Genomic DNA, 13605 nt, shown 5'->3' on the forward strand with positions numbered 1-13605 from the left:
ATATGTAGATTTAACTCAAACACTAAACTTTTTTAAAAGATTGTTACTGCTTTACTAGTTAATATAAATTACAGATCTAAGAATTCTTTAAATGATATATTTATTACCCTAGAGCTTTAGTAACACATTTATTAGTATAAAAGCACTTTTACTACCAAGTATTTTTTTAAAAATGCAAAATATTTTAATGTGTATTTTAATGTAATTATGTAAAGAAACTAATACAATTTATTGTCAGAATGGCTTAAATACACAATTCTGAGTTACTTTTACCATAATTTATAAGATTAATTCTGTTTTTATTCTCTCTGACTTAAGCTATTATATATATTTCATATATATTGCATATAAATATGTGTATGTATATATAAGCACATGTATACCCTAGCCTTTCCAAAGTAATACCTTTATACTGCCCCTTGCATCAGATCTGAGAAACAAAAATAAAGATTGCTATATCGTTGCCTTGTTAACCCAACCTAACATTGATTTTGTGTTGTTTTGTGTCTTATTAATATCTGTGCATTGGGGACATTACCCTATGCTTGTATGGGTGTAAATCTTATTCATGCAATAGAACTCTATGACAATAAAAATTACATTTTAACAAATGATAAATTATTACTGAATGTTTGAGAACAGATAAATGGAAGTTTGATCAATGAATTCACCATAAGAAGGGGAAGAACTATCACAGCAAATGTAGAAAAGGACATGGATTCAGGGGTAGGTCAGACAGGGGAAGAATGAACATCCTGTGGCTAGTTACTCTCCTTGTGGGGACAAGGGATGGGCTATTCCTTAAGTTTCAAAACACAATTTTATGCAAGAGAAAAAAGTATAAGAAGAAGGGGGATAGCAAGATGTGAGTTCTCTCAAGATCCGTCATGAAAAAATTAAAAAGAAAAAAAAATCAATATAAGGCCCAGTCGTAGTAGCAAAAAGCACAAAAAGCAAAAGTGTTCCACCAGATAAGTCACTGATTTGATAAATAATTTTTTAAAGTGATTGATTTCAATAAGATAGAAAATCAGAGGCTTTTAAATGGAGAAAACATTAGATGTAAGAGTACTGTAAAAGGAAAAAGAAAATTCCATGATTCATGCTTTTTTTGGCTTTTAAATGCTCTCCATGTTTTGTTTTGTTTTGTTTTGTTTTGTTTTGTTTTGCTTTGCTTTGTTTTGTTTTCTTACAGAATGCCAGAGTCCCCTGGTGAAGTTCCAGAATATCCTTTATTTGTCACAGTTGGTGACTGGCTAGATTCTATAAAGATGGGGCAATACAAGAATAACTTCATGGCAGCAGGGTTTACAACTTTTGACCTGATTTCAAGAATGAGCATTGAGTAAGTGATACTGGGGTTATTACTGTAACTAGATGCCCTGGGGATTATATGTTCAAATGCTGTATCAAGAACACCTTTCCTTAGGCTAGTAGGTAATTTCCAAGTATTTTCTCACCATTTCTGACTATCATTCTAGTGAAAGTTGGACATTACACTTTTAACTATTATTCTTTGAAAGAATATATTTAATTCAAATAGCTATTTAAAATATTTTAAATGTTTTCTAAAATGCATGTTACTCTCATCCAAATCATAGACTTTATGTCAACTTAATTTTACCTTGGCAAATTTTACTCACATATATTAATATTGCATAATCAATTCCTATTACCTTCATCAAATTAATGCAATATGATCACGTCATTTTCAGAGCTCCTTCTAGATATTATAATGGTCAACCATTTTCCACCATCTCAAAGATTGTCCTTTGCGTACATGCAATGAAAATATTTAACATATGCTTAAAAGACTAAATGGTTAGGTTGAACCATATTAAAGTGCCATTGTTTTACGACAGTAATGGCAATTTCATACAGTACAACATTTCATACAGTACAACATAAGGGCAATTTTTCCAGATATCAAAAACCCATGAGAAATCAAATGGAGTTCACATTATACCCTCCATCCTACATACTCACCGTTTTGCTAATACTGTTGCAAATGTATAGCATTACCTAAATTATACAGCCTTTACACCTATGAAATATCTGAATATTACATAAGTACCTGTGTATAAAATTGAAAAATACATATTGTTACATCTGAGATTAACTTTACGCATTCTGTGGATCCAGAGAAAAGGAAAAAAGGAACAAACTTTTCCTGCTCATCTAAATCTCTGCTTAACAAGTAAGCCACACCGTTTTTTGGCAACTGTGGCAGGGTGCTTATTTAAATATTTACATATTCATTTTATCTCACATGCTTATCAGATCTAAATGTTCATATTCTGTATCTCTCTCTCTCTCTCTTTCTCTCTCTTGTTCTCGCTCTTGCTCTCGCTCTCCTCTCTCTCAGTGACATTAGAAGAATTGGAGTCATACTCATTGGACACCAGAGACGAATAGTCAGCAGTATACAGACTTTACGTTTACACATGATGCACATACAGGAGAAGGGATTTCATGTATGAAAGTACTACAAGCACCTGTGTTTTGTGCCTCGGCGTTTCTAAAATGAACGATATCCTCTCTACTAGTCTCTCTTCTGATTCTCCAAACATCACTTCACAAACTGCAGTCTTCTGTTCAGACAATAGGCACACACCTTATGTTTATGCTTCCAACCAGGATTTTAAAATCATGCTACATAAATCCGCTCTGAATAACCTGCAAGTAAAACCCTGGCCCACTGCAGATTATCGCTACGCAATGGTAAATAACTCAGCATGGATGTGTAAGTTTGTATAAGCAGTATATGGGAAGTGTTCACGGACTTAATCTAAAGAAATTTATCCAGGTGGGGCTTCCTTAGTGATGTATGTAGAGTTTGATGGTAGATGAGAAAGAACTAGTTAACCTTTCTTTCATGTTTTGTGATCAAGTAGCTTCCAAATTGACATAAATGTTTCATTTTTAGATAATTATATTCAGCTCTATTGGTTGTATTGTTAATTTACTTTTTAATAGTTTAACTGTTGGTGCCTGATATTTTTAGAATTATTTGCAGAAATGACCAGTGATATCATGTAATGAATTTTTGTGAGGTATGACTATGATGAGAAGGGGGTTATTAGGGAGAGAGAAAAAAATACTGTGTTTATAAATCATCTGAGGCTGGGTTTGTCAATTTTTAAAAAATTAACTTTATAGTGTCACACATATTTCATAGTAGGTGGTAGTTTAAAGGCTTTTCATCTCTAATTTTATTTATTTATTTATTTTTTACTAACTGTAGTATATTTCTCTACTACCTTATGAAGACCACTCCTGGAAAGACCAAGAGTGACTTCATTGATCTAATAATGGCTTTCATAGAGAAAAGCTTGGGATAAACCCATGACTATTCCCTTTGTGCACTGTCACAAATTTGCAAAAGCAATTATCAAAGCACTGAGAAAATTAGTCATTCTCAGTAGAATTGCTTTGAATAAAATACATTAGATTATACCCTTAGATTTAATGTAAAATTATTAATTTAATTTAAACAGAACTTTATGATAGATACATGGTGGCCCAAGGAAATAAACATACTTAGCTGACCATTTGGTATCGATGCATTTTGCAAGTTGAAGCGTTCTTATGTTTTCTTTGCAAAAATAAGTTACATGAACATGCTGAGCTCTTTTCCAAACCTTCTAAGAAATAAGTATGAATACTCCAAGGAGTAAACAGATCTTACACATGAGCATAGTGTGTCAACCTGGGTCCAACATACAGTTACATAAAAATGAGAACACAGCTAAGATATGTTGTTGTCATCATCTTCTGAGAGGCTTAAAAAACAGAGGTAAATACATATTTTAAGTGATTTAAGCTGAGTTGGCTTATCAAATTAGTGCTATATCTTATGAACAAATTAAATTATAAAATCAGCTGCTCCCTGTAAAACTAAAAAAAATGATTACTGTTTTAGGTGGAAGAGTAAGTAAAATGTGTTGAGGGAAAAAAACAGAGTAGGTTGTCTAAAGATACTGATTTAATAAATTAGCTTTTATTGGATCTCAGTGATAATGGTGCCCTACCCACATTGACAAATTCCTATCTAAATTCATTTTTTGTCATAGTAGTGTTTTTTTGTTTGTTTTTTAATAAAGGACCCTGTTTGGGTTTTTTGTTTTTGTTTTTGTTTTTTGTTTTTTGTTTGTTTTTGAGACAGAGGTGTTTTGTTCTTGTTGCCCAGGCTGGAGTGCAATGGCGCGATCTCAGCTCACTGCAACCTCCGCCTGCTGGGTTCAAGCTATTCTCCTGCCTCAGCCTCCCGAGTAGCTGGGATTACAGATGCCTGCCAACATGCCTGGCTAATTTTCGTATTTTTAGTAGAGACGGAGTTTCACTATGTTGGCCAGGCTCGAACTCCTGACCTCAAGTGATCTGCCCGCCTCGGCCTCCCAAAGTGCTGAGATTACAGGCATGAGCCACGGAGCCCGGCCATTTTTTCTTATATTTAGATTTTGTTGATTGACCCATTATACTAGACCCTTCTACATATTTTCTTTTGCTGACTTATCTCCTGATTTTTCCCTACCACAGCTTCATCCTTCTCATTTCAAAACAAATGTGTAAAGCAAAGCTAGAAGGAAAAGTCTTTAGGTACTTCTTAAAATATACAAAAAAAAAAAAAAAAAAAAAGGTGGGGGTCGATGGGAAATCCATCACTTTTTAAGTAAGTATGCCAGATATAGCTAGCCACATTTTCTAGCCATCAACCTGCATGGTTGTGCATCACTCATAGACTATCTGCAGTTTGCTTGATACATTTACACAAATCTGGATACATTTAGAAGAAATATAAAATTTCCATATTTACCTATCTTCAAATATATATTAAATAAAAACAGATGTAAAACAGATTAAATTTATTAATCATATATTTATTTTTATAATACAAAAAAGGTATTTAGAAAAATAAGAAATAGAATAATATGGTCTTCCACAGGACTCTGTCAGCACCATCTGTGTACCTTGAAATAAATTCTATTAAGTTATTTAAACTTCTATGGGATGAGCATTCAGTGATTGCAAGATTAAAGTTGTCTGATAAGAATTTTTTCTTTTAAAATGTCTGATGATGCTATTCTACATCTGGTTAATTTGTACTTACTTTTTCTTTCCCTAACATCTTTTCTATAGTATCATAAAACTACCTTTTTGCTTTGTCTCTCACCCCGTATCTCCTTCAAAATTCCTTTTAAATTATATTTTTATTTTTCAGAACTGTAAGCATGATAATCTTAAATGAAACTTTGAACTTCATCATGGTTACAGCAAGATTGAAATATGTGTGCAAGATTAAACAGAAACATTAAAATATAAGGATATTATTTACTGCCTACCAATCATGAACCCCATGATCCGAGGAATATTAACAGTTAAAATGCCAAATTCATTTGAAAATTTTACATGAAACATTTTAAGACTTACTAGTGTACATTTTAGGTAATTAAATCTGTTTAATATGCAAAGCATAAAACTTAATTATAAAAAGAAAATAAGTAATTTCCATAAATCATGAGTCTTCAGGAATAACTTTGATACCTAAAATATGCCTATAGACTCATATAATTACTTTATTTTAAATGTCTTGATCTATGCTACTGAGGGGGTGTTTTGGAATTTAAAACCAGACAGTCAAAAAATCATTTTCATTTTATTTTCTAGATGGTCAATTTTCAGTCTATAGTGAACTCACTATCTCATAGTAGAAGGCATATTTGGGAAAAAAAATAAAAACATGTACAATCAAGGAGAGAGATAAGGTATTTAAATCATTTCAAAGAAAGCAATCAAATTGCAAAATTCATCTGGTTTAACACGAATCAAGAATTATAGCACTTCTGCACTGAGTTATAACTGGTGATAAATGTTCTACATTCCATATCAAAATAAAACATCTTATTTCACTCGGCATTGCTCTTTAAAATCTATCAAAGTATAACCTGAATAAAACTACCTTCCAGCAATAGCTTTAAAACCTATCTCAGCCCTTGAATGGAAAACAAATCCAAATCCGGTCCTTGAAAAGCAAAGGCTCTAAAGAAGCTCTTCAGAAGAGATGGTGAAGAATGAATTGTTTTATATATCACCCAACCACATTTCTTAAAAATGTGTTTTGGTGTATTTTCCTATCAAATTTCTGCTCTACAAGGCAGTCAGTTAAATCTCTCATCTCATAATTTTCACTGTACTAGTTCTTTCTTTTCTCCTCTTTTATTAAATTTTCTAAAACTTTCTCAGCCCTGTTTTTAATTCCCCCATCCTATCTTTTTGTTCCTTTCTCAGCTTCTATCACATCACACATTATCCCGATCAGCATAAAAAAAGGTAGCCCGACAAATCTGAAAAGATTGTACAGATCTCCTTAGAAGAGACTTGGGGCAGGGGAATGTTGCAAAAGCTGTAATATGCTGGGTTCTATCACGTAATTGAGAACATTTGTACTCAAGAGGATATGAGTTCTGGCTTTTCCTTAACTTGAAATCAAGTTCTTTGGAAAGTAATTTTGAAATGGATGATGATGATCCTTTTCAATTGCTTTAACTAAGGAAGTTTATTATTAATTTAAAAAATAGTATCTTAAGATCAATATCTGTTAATGTAAACTCACAGTTGGTGTCCATGTCTGTATATATCAAAGAGATGAAGCATACGTATTACTTCTTTTAGTATGAGCATCTTAACTTTTCCAATCTCAAATTCCATGAAGTAGAAGAGACTCATATTACTGTACATTCAATCAACAAATATTTTAATATTTTTTAATGTGAAGATTCCAAAAGGTAGAGGAGTACACTGGGTTAAATGGATGGTATTCTTCCACCAGAATACAAGGTACTGAAACAACCTAACTTTTGGTTTTTATGAGCAACATTTTCAACAATTTTTCAATCTTTATAATGTTCCGCAAAGACATTATGGATTTTATCTAGTTCAGCTTAACAAGTATCTAAGGAATATCTCCTATATGCACAAAATTTTACTACAAAGATAAGTTTGGCTGTGCTGTCGTTGTCTTCAAGTAACTCATTAAAATTTAGAGTTTTATTTGCTTTGTTTGCTCTGGTTGCCATGTCAGTGGGGAATAGCACTTTCCATAGAATATAAAGAAATAAATAGGAACTTCGTCCAGTGTGAATTGGATTTGCAATTCCAATTCAAATGGAAAGATATTTTGGACCTCAAGTTCTCATAGTATTCTTCCCAAACACCCCATAATCCCTCTGGCAGGGGGAAGCATGCATCCTGGGTTCTCTAAAACAATTTCTCTCATTAAGAATTGATCCTCATCAGGAGTCACAGATTTTTATTGTCTGGTAGCATACCTGTCAGTTCGAATATGGATTCACTACCTCAAAAGTGCCTCCTGTTAGAAAACATCAGCCTTTTTTTCAAGAGCAATTCTGGAGTGATCTCTTGTTCAAGCCTATTCACTGGTCCTAGTAAACATAATAATAGGTATGAACTGCAGGGGTAGCATAAAATCCTTTCAACTCCATCCATTTAACAGGGGACATAGACGATTACTCCTGACTATAACATATTACGAAGTGAAATGATAGAAACATCTTATATTGTGTAAAAGTAAACACTCAATCTTTTTCTTACTGTTAACTTAAAAAAAAAGTACTGATGAGATGTATCAAAGATTTCTCAGGATAAAAATTAACTTTTCTTGTTATAAGTGGTTGTGGCATAATATACATGTATTGGAAAAAACGTAAAAGATCCAGAAAAAGATACAGGTCACAAAAATGTTTTAACAAATCATCTTTTTCTGAGTAATAAATTAGCTTCAAATTAACAATGAGTTTACATAAAATGTATAAAAAATAACATTTATATCTTTTTTTTTTTTTTTTTTTTTTTTGTCTTTTTGAGGTGGAGTTTCACTCTTGTTGCCCAGGCTGGAGTGCAATGGCACAATCGTGGCTCACCACAACCTCCGCCTCCCAGGTTCAAGCAATTCTGCCTCAGACTCCTGAGTAGCTTGGATTATAGGCATGCGCCACCACGCCCGGCTAATTTTGTATTTTTAGTAGAGACGGGGTTTCTCCATGTTGGTCAGGCTGTTCTGGAACTCCCGACCTCTGGTGATCCGCCCGCCTCAGCCTCCCAAAATGCTGGGATTACAGGCATGAGCCACTGTGCCAGGCGAGAACATTTATATCTTAATGGAAAGACTTGGGCTCTTTGCTCTTAATTCAAAAGAGTTTTTGTTTTATTAGCATTTACTTTTTGAGATTTTACAATATATTTGGAACTTGTTTAGGTAGCCAGTGTCAATCCAAAATTACATTTTAAAATGAAAAAAAGAAAACTTTTCAATTACTAAGGGAGGCAAAGCACTATAAAATGAATAAACTTTACCTTTTAAAAAGGAATCTGTCAACTACAAAGTTTGTATATCTCAGTAACATCAAGTGATTTTTGCACTGTCCCATTGAAAGCAAAGTTTCTTTCTTTCTGGTTTTTTTTTTTTTTTTTTTTTTTTTTTTGGAGATGGAGTCTCGCTCTGTCGCCCAGGCTGAAGTGCAGTGGCACGTTCTCGGCTCACTGCAAGCTCCGCCTCCCGGGTTCACGCCATTCTCCTGCCTCAGCCTCCCCAGAAGTTGGAACTACAGGCGCCCGACACACCATGCCCGGCTAATTTTTTGTATTTTTAGTACAGAGGGAGTTTCACCGTGTTTAACCAGGATGGTCTCGATATCCCGACTCCGTGATCCACCCACCTCGGCCTCCCAAAGTGCTGGGATTACAGGACCGGCCTCAAAGTTTTCTTTTAAACGAAACATGGAAAAGTTCTTGCTTGAACGTTCACACTGATTAATCAAAGTAACAAATCTCTACAGCATTAAGAGAACTTTTTGTTTCATTATAGAGAAAGTCTCGAAGAATTCCATTACCCTTAGACGCAACTAATTCATTCCTAAGAATAACAAAGGTATTAAAGAAAAATCACTTGACAGATGAGGAGGAAAAATAGCTCTTAAATGTTAAATAAAGATGTGGCTTCTACATTTAATTAAAAAATAAGGTAAAAATTAACAATACAATCTTCTCAGGACTTGTAAATTAAAAAAGTATCAGAATCAGTGAAAATCTTCCCTCAAGTAAAACTGTTCTTACCTGTATTTTCTGCATTATTTGTGACCCCTGGCCATTTTTAAATTGTCATAATAAACTCATTTTTGGTTAGATAATAAGTTATAAGCTCAACAAATCAGAACAACTGAGATACAAGTATAGACAGGGTGCTCTACAAAATAATAAAAGGAGGACAACTCTAATTCAGGTTTCCTATTTAGTTTGTAACAGGGTCTCCATCTCATTATTCCTCACTGAAGTAAGAACTATCATTATCCCAAAATAATACATTATTATAGAGAAAACTCCAAGGATATAAAAATCATTTTTTGTATATTCCATTCAATTTGTATATTTAGGTATTAGTAACTGAGGCTAGATATCTTTGTTTCATGAGTTAAATATGAGCTTACACGAGAAGCAAATTGATGTGAACATTTCTCTACAAGTTTTTCCACATTTGTAGCTCATTCTTAGAACAGTCTTAATTTGACTCTGTTCTATAAAGACTCAATATCATTTAATTTTTCAAAATCAGGATGGGGGAAGAATGCTAATTTGTAAAGATGGGCAAACACTACACTTTTAAGATTTTTACTGTATGTAAAATGTCCTCTTCCACTGCTTTTATAATTAAAAATCTCTTTTCTACCTTTAGTAATTTGTAGGATGAACTGTGTGCATTTAGATAGAAATCGCTTTTGTTAAATTTACATTTAAACACATCTTCATTCACTTAATTAGAGAAGCCATAATATAATTATTCATATTAGTTCATTTTTCAAAGTAGTAACTTTTGCTATCTTTAGAATTCTCATCTACCTAGTAATATAATTATTAAAGTCATGAGGAAGTTTTTCTTAACTGTGCATGCTTTATTTATTACCATATTGTTTTTGTCTTCAAAATAAGTCTGCTCAAAATTGTAGTCTTTAGAAGCTCTATAACAAAAATCAATGGCCAATAATTTGCTAACAAACTTGTAACTGAACAAGCTATTTTATTCTGTCAATGTGATTGATGTGCACATTGTTACATTGAACTTATTTAAATATCCCTTGGTATATTATCAGGAGTTATTACTGCAATATCCTCAAAGTATCTTTAAGACAATGCCGAATATCACATACAGTTAATAAACAATGATTGGGGCTTTTTTAAATTGCTGCTCTGCATGGAAAGTAAGATTTAATGTGTATAAATGTTTGTCATTGAGGTTTGGAATTTATTTTAATGTACTCTTTCTTCCCATGCTAGATATGTCTTCAAAGAAAAATGTATTAATATATTCATACTATGCAAAAATCTCATTTTGTTCTTACCAAAAAAATGTAGCTTTGATAAAATTTTATGGTTTTTAGGCTTCTTAGAGTAAAAAAAATCAAAATGTGAAATGGGAGCATTTTGGGGAGGGAGCAGGACACAATACCTGAGCAATGTTAACAAATATGAACATGAGTAGCAGCTGATGTAAAGACTACTGTGTGTGCTTGATTTTGGATACATTATTATTCATTTGGTTAATCACATTCCACCTTGGATTGTGACATTGAAAAACATGGAATATATACAGAATATAAATATCTTTGGTATATTTTACATAAATTATACTTATTTTTAATTTTGTGTACAGTGAAAACTTTGACAGTTTAATTTTGAATTTTGAAGGAATAATTTTTAACAGTCTTTGTTTCTTAAAATGTCAATTATGGAATACCTGCTATAGTAACCTCGTTTTTTGAAAAATCAGAGGCAAAGAAAGAAGGCAGAACATGGCAACAGACTAAGTTCCACTAAAATTAAGGAAAACACTAAAGGTAATACAGTTCAAAGAGGAGTTTGTTTTAAAATTGTTACCTCATTTTAAAAACTGTTAGAAAAGAGTGAATAAAAAGTATGTCATAGTACTCTTACTGGTAATTTTGAAACTAAAGTGCATTTCAAGGATGGGAATCTCTAATATAAATGAGTATACTAATAGTTGTTAAAATAGGTATTGATATATAAAATTAGAAAGAAATCTCATCAAAATATCAAAAATAGGAAAAAGTTTATTTTAAAAATATTTAGTAATAGAACAAGTCATCGAAATTCTTAACATTTCCATATTATTAATCCTTTGTTTTCCAAGACATATATAATCAAAGAATTTGCCAGAAAGTTCAAATAATAATACATTGAATATTGGACTGCCATAGCACTTTAAACATATTAATAAATTATCCCAAGGATAATAAAGAGAATTTTTCCTGCCATTATTAAATGTAAAAATAGTATATATCAAGATGCATAAAAAAGGAATTTACTTGATACCATCTTTTAGCATCAATTTATCTTTTTAAGCAATTATATTAATTTTACACATACTCAATGCTTAAAATGTAGTACTTACATATTAATTTAATGTGATATAATATATTTTGATCTCTAAATGCTTATATTCTTTCAAGAAGACTGCCTTCTCTTTCCAGTTGTTTTAAGTATTTTAAAAAAGAGCCATTGTGTTTTTTGTATTTCCATTCAGTCTCATTATGCTTGAAAGTTTCCAACTCTCAAAGAAGTTGAAACCCAGCGTCATAGCACAGTGGCTAGAAGTTATTCTTTTTGAAGTTATTCTTCTTTTATTTAATATTAGTCTGATATCCCCTAAAGTTTGCTAGAGAAAGCAAACGCTTCCCATGAATGGAAATACAAAATGAAAATTCTCCACTGGATGTTATAAATTCAAAAAAAGAACATATATTTTTTATAGTTACTTCTCACTCCTTACTGCTTATTCACTTTTTAAAATCTTACCAAATAGGATGCTTCAAACAAGAGTGAAAAGCTACTCCATTTATATGTAATCTGCTTATTTTCTTCAGAATTTCCAAAAACCTTTGTGAAAACAAAATAATCGTTTCCCCCCCCCACAACCTAGATCACTCTACCATTAAATGCAATAATAAGGTATCTATAATACAACAATAAAAAACATCAGTCAAAGCTTAGTGTTAACCTCTTTAAACTATATAACAAATATAACCATAGCAACAACAAATTAAAGATCATGTCTCCTTTACTGGTCCAAAATTGTATAATTCCTAAATTTTGTGTGTATATACATATACACACACACACACACACACATATATGTATATATGTGTATCTGTGTATATATATACACACACTGACATATCTTTAAAATATGTTTATCTGTAAATCCATTCACTCCATTCAACTGTTTATTGAACACTATTACCATGTACCCTTGTCCTGTTCTAAGCATTGAGGATATATGGTGACCAAGACAAGCAAAGCCCCTGTCTCATGGAATTGGCCTTCTAGTGATAAAGATACACAATGAAGAAACAGTGATGTGTTGATAATTAAAAATGTAACATAGCATGTCTGTGGCTCCTTTAAGCGGTAGAGGAAATCTTCCCTAAGGACATGGCATTTAAACTGATATCTCAAAAGGAAGAAGGAAGCATCCATGAGAAGATTTGGGGGGAAAGCATTACAAGCAGAGGGAAAATTTAATGAATGAAATTACAAGCAGAGGGGAATAGTTAATGAACGAAAATTTGGAGTGTTGGAGAGTAGAGAACAGTGTTCTTGGTACTCTGAAATGAGGCAAAGAGAGGAGAAGGAGATAGGGTTAAACAATATGCATGAGGCTACTGGAGTAATTCAAGCAAAAACGTAGTGGATTCACTACTTCAAGATTTGGAAGGCATCAGTATATACGTGCTATTTAAAGTTTGCACCTAGGAAAAGCCTGTAGAGGTAGGCCTAGGATTGCACTCTATGGTATTCCAATGTTTAATAGTTAGGCAGATATTTAGAATTAAACAGAAGAAATGGAGTATAAAGTAAGCTAGAAAAAAGGAATTGCAGTTGCTCATCCAGATTAAATGCTTTTAAGAAGTCAAGATTAGAACAAATAAATGTCCATGGGATTTTGCAACATGGAAGTTGTTGACGACCTTGTCAAGGTCATCAACTATGAAAATAGTGGAGTCAACTATCAACTATGAAATAGTGGAGTCAAATCCTAACTGACATGGATTAAGAAGAGATGTAAGGGAAGAAGATGAAGTCAGTATCTAGAAACAACTCTCTCAAAAAGCTTTGATTTAAAGGGAGCAAGAGAAATAGTATCATAGCTGGAGAAAGGAAGTCAAGGAATTGCTTTGTTTTTTAAGGATGCTACAGCGTATTTATCTACTAATGAAAATGACTTGGCAGACAGGGGAAAACTGATTATGCAAGATAAATGATAATTGTAACAAAGGCCTTGAGAGAGAGGGGTTTCTATTTAGAGCGTAAGTAGGGAGGTTCATTTTTGATAGGTGTGGGAATATAGAACTCCACTGAAAGGGAAGGTAGAATGTGTAATGTGCAGATAGGTTGGTGTATTTGTGGTAGAAAGGGAAGGATGTTACTATGTAAGTTTTTTTTAATTTTACCAATAATGAGATAAAAGCCAATATGGAGGACGGGAAGGGCGTATAGGTTGGAGGAGACATATGT

General features: G+C 32.6%; 1 protein-coding gene across 1 annotated transcript in view; it reads left to right on the forward strand.

The window, feature by feature from the left end:
- The window catches only part of EPHA6 (EPH receptor A6), a 955335-nt gene extending 952855 nt beyond the window's left edge, over positions 1-2480 (forward strand). Inside the window, exons 17-18 of the mRNA XM_030938295.1 lie at positions 1196-1345; positions 2366-2480. Coding sequence (XP_030794155.1) covers positions 1196-1345; positions 2366-2480 — 265 coding nt within the window. The remainder of the gene's footprint in view (positions 1-1195; positions 1346-2365) is intronic.
- The last annotated feature ends 11125 nt before the right edge of the window (positions 2481-13605 follow it).

Source organism: Rhinopithecus roxellana, chromosome 1 (genome assembly GCF_007565055.1).
Source record: "Rhinopithecus roxellana isolate Shanxi Qingling chromosome 1, ASM756505v1, whole genome shotgun sequence".
Classification (NCBI taxonomy): domain Eukaryota; kingdom Metazoa; phylum Chordata; class Mammalia; order Primates; family Cercopithecidae; genus Rhinopithecus; species Rhinopithecus roxellana.